At 33.2% G+C, this 9190-nt stretch overlaps 1 protein-coding gene across 2 annotated transcripts; it reads left to right on the top strand.

Moving 5' to 3' along the window:
* The first annotated feature begins 549 nt into the window (after window positions 1-549).
* LOC146896223 (retinal-binding protein) lies at window positions 550-8809 on the top strand. Of its 2 annotated transcripts, none has more exons than XR_015022509.1 (12): window positions 550-934; window positions 1025-1396; window positions 3144-3184; window positions 3319-3435; window positions 5067-5147; window positions 6912-6974; window positions 7047-7098; window positions 7372-7432; window positions 7545-7592; window positions 7813-7848; window positions 7941-8015; window positions 8377-8809. XR_015022509.1 is itself a non-coding variant. In XM_085735005.1 (12 exons), the coding sequence occupies exons 1-12, from the start codon at window positions 668-670 to the stop codon at window positions 8434-8436; spliced, it is 1287 nt and encodes a 428-aa protein (XP_085591131.1). In that variant the 5' UTR covers window positions 550-667; the 3' UTR covers window positions 8437-8809. The 2 variants fall into 2 exon arrangements, 1 of the variants encoding a protein (XP_085591131.1); XM_085735005.1 differs by having other exon boundaries at window positions 7372-7446.
* Window positions 8810-9190: the final 381 nt, after the last annotated feature.

The following is a 9190-nucleotide window of genomic DNA, read 5'->3' as shown; positions in this document are numbered from 1 at the left end:
ATTGTATCTGTTTCATTAAAACTTAACTAAAATAATATTTTTAAGGAATATATGAAATTCAAAATATTTCAAATCTATATTTGAATAAATGATGGAATAATAAGAAAAAAATATTAAGGAACCGAATTCCTTAATGATTATTGAGAAATGATGGTTTTTTTATTTTTATTTTTTAAATTTGACATATTTCAAATGATTAAAAGCATCCATTAATTGATTATATATAGCGGTTGATGTTTGAACTCCGGATACTCGATTTATTCACCTTAAAAGTGAATTCTAACCACTAAACCACCTGACAAAAATGAATAAAAAAATTAAACACATCGTTTAATTATTTTCTCTTTTTTAAGTTGTGTGTTTCTTTCTTAAAAAAAAAGAAAAAGTTGTGTGTTTCTATTTGAGGAGGTAAAAAGATGATATTTTAAATTTGAATTTATTTATGTATTAAAGTTGCAAATCTAATAATCCCCTAATTATCGAGATTGACTAATAACTGAGCATGGAGTAAACAAAGAGAATAAAAAAAAAAGGAAGAGAATATTCGAGAGGGATCGATGAATGGGGTTGAGTAGAAGAGAAGAGAAGAGAAGAGAAGAAGAAGAAAAGAAAGGGAGAGGTGGGATTTAGATCTGTCTGATAATCGAATCCTCTGATTCCGATTCCGATGGCTGCTTCTACAGAGGGTTTGGTGCCCATAACTAGGGCCTTCCTGTCGTCTTACTACGACAAACACCCCTTCACTCCTCCTCTTTCTCCAGACGTCTCTCACCTTACTTCTCTGCTTCGTACTATGACCACTGATTTGGGAATTGATGATGTAGCTCACACTTTCACCCAACCTCCACATAAGATTGATGAAAACATGTGGAAGAATCGAGAATATATTGAAGAAACCATTTTTTTACTTCAACAATCTAATTGGCCAGACACGGTAATGTAATCCAGATCCATTTTCCATTTTCATTCTCTTTAACAGAACATTATTATTCAGATTTGATTTGATTTGATTTCGATGATGCAGCTGAAACAACAGCAGTCCACACCTGACAATATTCAATTTTCCGTTATTCTTGGGAAGCTCAAAGATAAACTTCATCGCACTTTGACCACTTTGGAATCTTTCCAAATCAAAAATGCTGATCATGTATTTAACACAGTTATGACATATCTACCACAAGATTTTCGAGGAACTCTCCTCAGACAACAACGCGAACGCTCAGAGAGGAATAAGCAAGCAGAGGTGGATGCTTTGGTAAATTCTGGTGCTAGCATCCGTGATCGATATGCTCTTCTCTGGAAACAACAAATGGAAAGGAGAAGGCAATTAGCTCAGCTAGGCTCTGCAACAGGAGTCTATAAAACCCTCGTCAAGTACCTTGTTGGAGTTCCTGAGGTATGTATCTATGGGTTATCTTATCTTCAATCTATTATTGATTTCAATGTTAGTTCATCACCTATTTCTATGTAAAATGTATCAGTTTAAATGTCATTCTCAAATGAACCTTCATCATTGTCCACAATCCATTCTTCATTAGATTTAATGTATTAGTTTTCTTCCTCTTGAACAATATTGAATTTGTCGTTACAAACACAACATCATTCATTATCATCTTTTGTTTCAAACGATTTCTTCTATTTGTGTGGACCTAATAGATGAAAACTCCATTAGTATGTAACTAGTTGTAGGGTATTTTCAAAACTGAAATTTTACAGAAACTTTACCATCTCAAAATCCGGATGAACGGAAAATCCAGCTAAGCACATGAATCGCAAAAATTTGAAGCTCTAGATGCTCATCTCCATTTGACGTCACATAGTCCACATTTGACGTCATAGTAGTTTTAAAATCAGGGCTGTAATGTAGCTAAGGATTGAGATATCAGCCTGCAGCATGCAAAGGCCTATGGAGTTGTTTATCCCACTTCTCATTAATGATATCCCATAGCGCCTTGAAACTAAATAATGGATAAAAACAAAACTAAATTAGTTGCAGGCTGCAAATTGAATGCAATATTTGAATAACAGGTTAATTGTTCAAATTGACCTTGTAATATAAACTTAGTCTGAAAAATGACTCTGTCAAAAAACAGATTCTACCCTGAAGAATGCAATATCTGAAGAATGACTCCTATTTTTGACCTCATTTTTTCCTGTAGACATAAAGTCTAGAAAGTGAGTTTTTTCACCATTTTTTGCATTCATGTTTAGGAGTTAAAGTATGTCTTTCCATATAAAATTAGAATTTTCAGACAAAAGATGGATTAATTATGAACTTTTAAAGCGCCAAAAACTCAAAACAAAACAATGGAAATTTCGACCTATAAATCAAATTTTGAGCTGATTGTTTGTAGAGGCATCCATAAAAATACATAAAAAGATCCGCAAAGTTTCATAGCATTTCGAAAATGACTCAATTTAGTTTGATTTTTCATCCACAAGTTTCAAAATTTGCAATTTTGTTCCAAATAACCATATACTCACTGGTCAAATTTTGTTCCATAATTTTGTTTGCATGGTTAGAATACCATAAGAATCTTCACCCACGAAATTTTGAAGTTTTTAAACCAGGGACAAATTAATTATGAATTGTTTAAGAAATTCATGATTATGAAATGTTTCAGCCTGTAAATTCTTGCAATAACTATTTTTGCACAGTAATTACATTTTATTTTTCTTGTTCCTCCATCAACAAAAACTCCATGTTTCGATGCAATATCATTTCTCCATGTTCCTACATAGTATAGCTAGCCTAGTTGCATTATCTGCATAATGCAACTAGGATATCTATACTATGGAAGCCCTCAAACCCTTGCATTATGTAGATAATGCATCTAGGCTAATTATACTATTCACACTGCAATTATGGTAATTAGAATGTATTTGGATTCTTGTAATTATCACATAATGTCAATATAACAAAGCTTCTTCATGTAATTTAGATTCATAGTTTTAATCACGTCTCTCTTCATTCCTCCTTCCTTGGCAGCAGAGTTAGGTTGATTCATGATTAATATCACCCATGTGATACTTATGATAAATTTGTACAAAAGTTGTTATTTAGACTGTTTTGTCTTCTAGTACTGGTTGTGTTGACTTGAGATTTGTCGAGATTCTAAGAGACTGTTCTATTTGAGTTATAGGTATTGCTTGATTTTACAAGGCAGATTAATGACGATGACGGGTACAAAATTACTTTTTTTCAATGTTGTTCATCCTTTCTTCTTTATATATATATATATATATATATATATATATATATATATTTTGTGTGTGTGTGTGAATAACAATCACAGGATAACTCTTATCTACTGGTAGGCCCATGGAGGAGCAGCGTCATCGCTATGGACCACCATTATACAGCCTCACCTCAATGATTCGTTCTGTCCGATTCTTCCTTTCATTATCATGGGCACGATATGAGTCTAAGAAATTGTGAGTTACCTCGCATCTTTGGTATTTTAATGTTGAACTTTATGTTTGATTGTTATCTCCTTAACTGTGATCTTTGAATTGTGTCTCATGTCTAAAATAATTGCTTTGTGAAGAGCAAGTTTTCTGTTGGTACTTAGTAGTATTGAACCAAATCGAAACCGAGCCAGCTCGTTGGACCAGGAACCAGCATGCCATCTGCTTCAAATAGCCCCCTAAAACCGTTCATTTGAATAACTGGGTAAAAAGTTGTGGAACCGGACAAAACCGGCAGTTCACTTGTTCCAATGATTTTGATATTTATTTGATATTTTTAAAAAATTGAAAGAATAAAATGATAAATCAATCGTATAACATTAACATTTCAATCACAGTTTATTTTTAGACATTTTATAGCTTCCTTAATTTTAAAAAGAAAAGTAACCCTTACCATCTCTCCCTCCAAACCCTCCATCTAAACATAACCATAGGGAGGGCTTATTTTTCTTTTTTATTAGGGAATGGGATGAATGGAAAGATAGAGGTATCCTTCACCTTTTTTGGAAAAGTATTTTTGAAAGAGATGATATTAAAATACTTATGAGTAATATTTGTTTCGTTTTTGAGTATTATAAAGAGAATAAATGTATTTGAAATAATATTCAAAATCTTCTCCCTGTATAGGGAGGGCTTATTTTTCTTTTTTATTAGGAATGGAAAGATAGAGGTATCCTTCACTTTTTTTGGAAAAGTATTTTTGAAAGAGATGATATTAAAATACTTATGAGTAATATTTGTTTCGTTTATGAGTATTATAAAGAGAATAAATGTATTTGAAATTTTATTCAAAATCTTCTCCTTGTATATTTTTGGAGTTCCACCATATGAGAGGGGTTTAATCCAATGAAGAAAAATAAAATCTTACGCACAGTGGGGGTGGGGGGGCATCTCACCCTTTTCACTCCTTCCTTTGTCCTCAAAACACTCCCCTCCATGTCCCAACTGAGTCACAAACACGGCCCAAGGTTTTTTTTCAATATAACGAGTAGCTTGGATAATTAATCGTAGTTATTGAAAAAAAAAAATACTTCTTTACTGATGATCAATTATAATAGACGTACGGTACATCATGTCTACAACCTACTTCTGCAAATGCCATTGGGGTAACTATTTGGTTTGGGCTATAATTGTCTTTGCATGAATTTTTCCCATTATTAGTGAATATGTTGAGTTGATTTTTTGTTTGTTTACATAACCAACTAGTTGAATGTAACATCCACTACTAATTGATTGGATTCGAGCTGTCAGGTTCAGGATAAGTTATGTTTATGGTTAGAAGATTTTAGGGGCTAAGTAGTATCATAGAACTGATAGAGGGAGGGTCGAGTTTGTGAAGATGTTTGTTGTTATCTTTTATTTTTGTTTTGGTTTCAGTGATGTTTCATATTTCGTCCGCGTTTGAATGTTACTTCATGATGGTACAGAACTGGGCATATTACTTCCCTGTGTGTCTGCTCACAGCCTCTAGAGGAATTCATAATTGAGGGACTTTATTAGTTTGATTCTATAGCAGTTGTGGTGTTCTTATATTCTTTTACAATGTACAGCACTTTTATACCCTCTGTCGTCTCTCTTTGTGCATATTAATTTGTCAGAAAAGGGGAACAGTTAGCTGTCTTGGAACAAGCTGTTGATGTCTACACTATGGAGTTTGAGAGGTTCATCACATTTCTTAGGTATAATAATAATGCTCGAGTTGATGGTTATTAATTTTCTGTTATTAATACATTAAATTGATGCTCACTTTAATATATATATATATATATATATATATATATATATATATATATATATATATATATATTTTTTTTTTTTTGTGAATATTGGTTTTTATGCAAAATTTATGGAAATTATCTATATATATTACTATCTTATTTTTATACTAGAGAGAGAAGTAAATTTAAACCATGCAACCATACATTGATGGTCAAGATTAAAGCTACTTAATGTCGAGAAAGAACCTTATCTCTCACAAAACAGTTGATTTCTATCTGGTTAGTTCTTTTATAAAATTTGGGTTGGAAGTAATATCAAGCGCAGTTTGGTTGTCACAAATTAGTTTCATCACCTTGGCATCTCCTAATTTGAGTTGTTGGCGGTAATTTGATCAAATGGCATAGCGAGAAGCATATCATAGTCGCACGATCGAATGCAAAAGCAGAGTATTGTGCTATTGTGGTGACAATTTGTGAACTGACATGGCTGATACAGTTACTACAACTCAAATTAGGAGATGTCAAGGCAATTAAACTAATTTTTGATAACCAAGCTACATATTGCTTTCAACTCAGTTTCTCATGAAAGAACTAGCTCATATAGATCATCCGCCACTTTGTGAGAGATAAAGTTCTTTCAGGAGAAAATATTACCGATATTGGTGGCTCCAATGATCTAATGGTTGACGTGTTTATTAAGTCTCTTAGGTTTTGTTTGCAAGTTTGGTGGGGAAGGGAGGGGAGGGGTTTGGAAAAAAAGGAGCAAATAGAAGAAATAGATGATATTAAGAGGGGAAGGCTTTGGGGGGTTTATTTTATTTCATAATACAAAACCCTCATCATTTGGGGAACTAAAAAATTGTATTGGAGGAGGGTTTTGGATGGTTTACATGAATTTTTCCAATTTTATCTATGTTGTTAATAATATTCTTCAAATAATAAAATATATCAACCATAAGCATTAATTTATCATTCTCTAAAAAATTACTCTTTCAAAAAATGATTTTTTTCTTCTTCCAATTTTCCCTATATTTTCCCCATAAGCTGGTTGTAACAAGCTTGGTGCACATGACATGTATGCTCCAATTTCATTGAGACTTGTATAATGTAAGATCCAATGGTCAGGATTTACTCTTTTCACACTCATGTCTATCTCACTTGATACAAATCCCACACAAAGTGCATATCAACTGAGCCTGAAATGAGAGAAGAGGATTAACTGTATGGTCAGATTAACTCTTCATGGAAACATAATCTCAGTCAATACATTTTCTAGTGTCTGTAACCAATCTACCGTTGAATTATTTGATATTGTCTTGACTACAATGTATGCTACATTAGAAGATTTAGAAATTTATAGGTATGCACTCGAATCTAATTGCAGATATTTTTATTTTAAATATCATATTATAGAAAGTCGTGGTGTCAATGAAATTTTTGTCGTTCTTACTTGAGTTACTTGAGTATTACCAAAATTTTATTCATTGAATAACTTCCTAATTTTGAATTGGTGCAATGAAACATCAATTAGTTTTTGATTTGTTACATAATAACTTTTAATAAATAATTGGATCGATGAATGTTACAAGTTGTCAAAATTATTAAAAAGAGTAAAGTATGCTTATTTTGAACCTAGTGTGAACGGAAATCTGTTATTGTTCTCACTTTGTGTTACTAGAATTTCATTCATTACTTGTTGAATAACTTGCTAGTAATTTTGATCAGTGGGGTCTTTGCAAACTCGCCTTTCTTCATTCCAGCAGATGTTGCTGGTGCAGTGGAAATAAGGTAAATATTAAATCTAGTTTTCTCGTATAATTTCTCTATTTTCAAGCCACTATTCAAATTCATCCTTTTCAGGAAAAATGACGATTACAAAGAGATAAGTGTTCCAGCTGGGAAAACTTTTGAGGTATATTGACAAGGCTTGTGATATTTATTAACACGTTTTTTACAAGATTGACGAAGCATTGTTATTTAATTTATAAATTCTGCTTCCTGTTGCACATAACATGCGACAATGTTGTTCCTTATTGTATGCATAATCTAGAGTTGGTGTCATCGCATTTGTAATTTTCTGTTAATTATTGAATCTGACTCAGATGTATTTGTGGTTACATTTAAATTTATTTGCATTGTGCTGCTTTTAACTTTATGAGAATTTATGATGATCTTTGAATATCAGGTTATACTTTCAGTGGACTCAGTAAACTCGTATATTGCATGGGATTTTTCTTTAGTACAAGGCAAGATAAATATGGTATTGCTGCTGCGATTTTTTTTTTTTTTGTGTGTGCGAATTGGCATGATATTCCTAAGATATCCTTCTATACTAAACTTCTTTTTGTTTATTGTTAGGATATTGGATTTAGTTTGGAGTTTGCAAGTCCTACCGGGGAAAAGATTGTAAGTTCTCTTGTTAATTTTCCTTATTGTACTCTAATTTGGTTACTTCAGATTTTACCAGAAGCCTTATCAATCTTCATCGCCCATTTTTATCTTCAATCTCTTAGGCTCATACTGAGCCCTTCTTCTCCGTTATCCAGTTCTGTATCATGTTTTGTTCTCTTAACCCATGTTTGTTTTGCCATTTTTTATTCTCATGGTGGTTGATTGGTTCACACAGCTGATGTTGCCTTACCGCCGATACGAGTCTGACCAAGTTAGTCTGTCATGTTTGTTGCAACTTATATGCTTTACTAGACATCTGATGTGGAAATACCCGTCTTAAATTTTTTTGTAATGTAATTTTAGGGGAATTTCTGCACATTAATGGCTGGAAGCTATAAACTGATATGGGACAACACACATTCAACTTTTTTTAGAAAGGTATGTCGCGTGTTTAAGTTGTTCAGTGTGATGCAAATTGTCTCATTATCCCGCTTGGACTGATTACTGAATACAAATATGCTGATTAATTGGGCTTATATATTGATGAATTTAAATCGGGAATCTGATTAGAGACTGCCACCTTCATAGCATATGTTCCTATTATATGTGTTTCTTCTATTGTTACGTTTTGGCTGATACTGTGATTTTTCACTGACCAAGTTAACCCTTCAAATGAGAGGAAAAGGCAGTCTTCGTTGCATCTTTTCCCATTTGCATAGATCATTGGCCATGGTCTCAGCATGTTGTAAAGAATAGATAGTATGAATTTCTGATGTGTGTTATTGTATAATGACTGTAGGTGCTACGGTATAAGGTAGATTGTATACCTCCTGTTGCAGAGCCAGTGCCATTCGACTGATGCAAAAATGTCGTAGAAGGCCTCTGCATTATGCAGGATACCTATTGATGTACTAGTAATTTTAATATTTGTTGAAAACCGAAGTTCTAATTACTCATGCCAAGATCGAGATGTGTTCAATTGATTTCTATGAAGGAAGGGATAGGAGGTGTAAAGGAGCTGGGATCATAATTAATCCTTTGTATAAAATTGTCAATTGTAGGGTTTTATATTGTGGCTGTAGGAAGCCAACTGTTGTAATGGTAAAAAAAGTTATCCTGATATTGCTTGATGAAGAACAGGATAGTAAGGATAGTAAGAAGGAAGTTGCGTATGCACCATTCTTCGTGATCTTTCTTTGACATTACAAAATAAAAAGCCTTTTCGTATGAAATGGGGTAAGATGTATATATCAATCAATGTGACGAATTGAATTATTTCTAAGATCGCGTTGCAAGTTGTATAGCCGTGTCGCGAAACACGAGAAAGCACCTAGTTCAGCTTCTGCCAAGATCACGCTGCGGGTAATCAACCCTGCATCGTGAGCACTAATATCCTATATATAATTTTGTCAAACACGTTTTTTTTTCCTTCTTTTTATACATTGCATGAATCGTTGGATGCATACTTTAGTGATGAGCCTTTAATTTTGTATTGACCATTTTTTTATTATACTTAATTAGATCTGATACTCTTCCTAATTGGATGCCTGCTAGACATGGCAAAGCGCGGGTTGGGGATGGGTTTTAGCATACCCGCCCCGCCCCTGCTTCAT

The sequence above is a fragment of the Medicago sativa genome, chromosome 8 (assembly GCF_051527215.1).
Source record: "Medicago sativa cultivar Bolivia chromosome 8, Bolivia_mono, whole genome shotgun sequence".
Taxonomy (NCBI): domain Eukaryota; kingdom Viridiplantae; phylum Streptophyta; class Magnoliopsida; order Fabales; family Fabaceae; genus Medicago; species Medicago sativa.
This window is presented reverse-complemented; position numbering and strand designations above follow the sequence as displayed.

Bases quoted from the DNA above. Each gene is read 5' to 3' on its own strand.
- LOC146896223 (XM_085735005.1), top strand. From the start codon at position 668: ATGGCTGCTTCTACAGAGGGTTTGGTGCCCATAACTAGGGCCTTCCTG. The intron at 3,436-5,066 runs GTGAGTTACCTC...TTAATTTGTCAG, and splicing joins CGATATGAGTCTAAGAAATT to AAAAGGGGAACAGTTAGCTG. The intron at 7,593-7,812 runs GTAAGTTCTCTT...TGGTTCACACAG, and splicing joins GTCCTACCGGGGAAAAGATT to CTGATGTTGCCTTACCGCCG.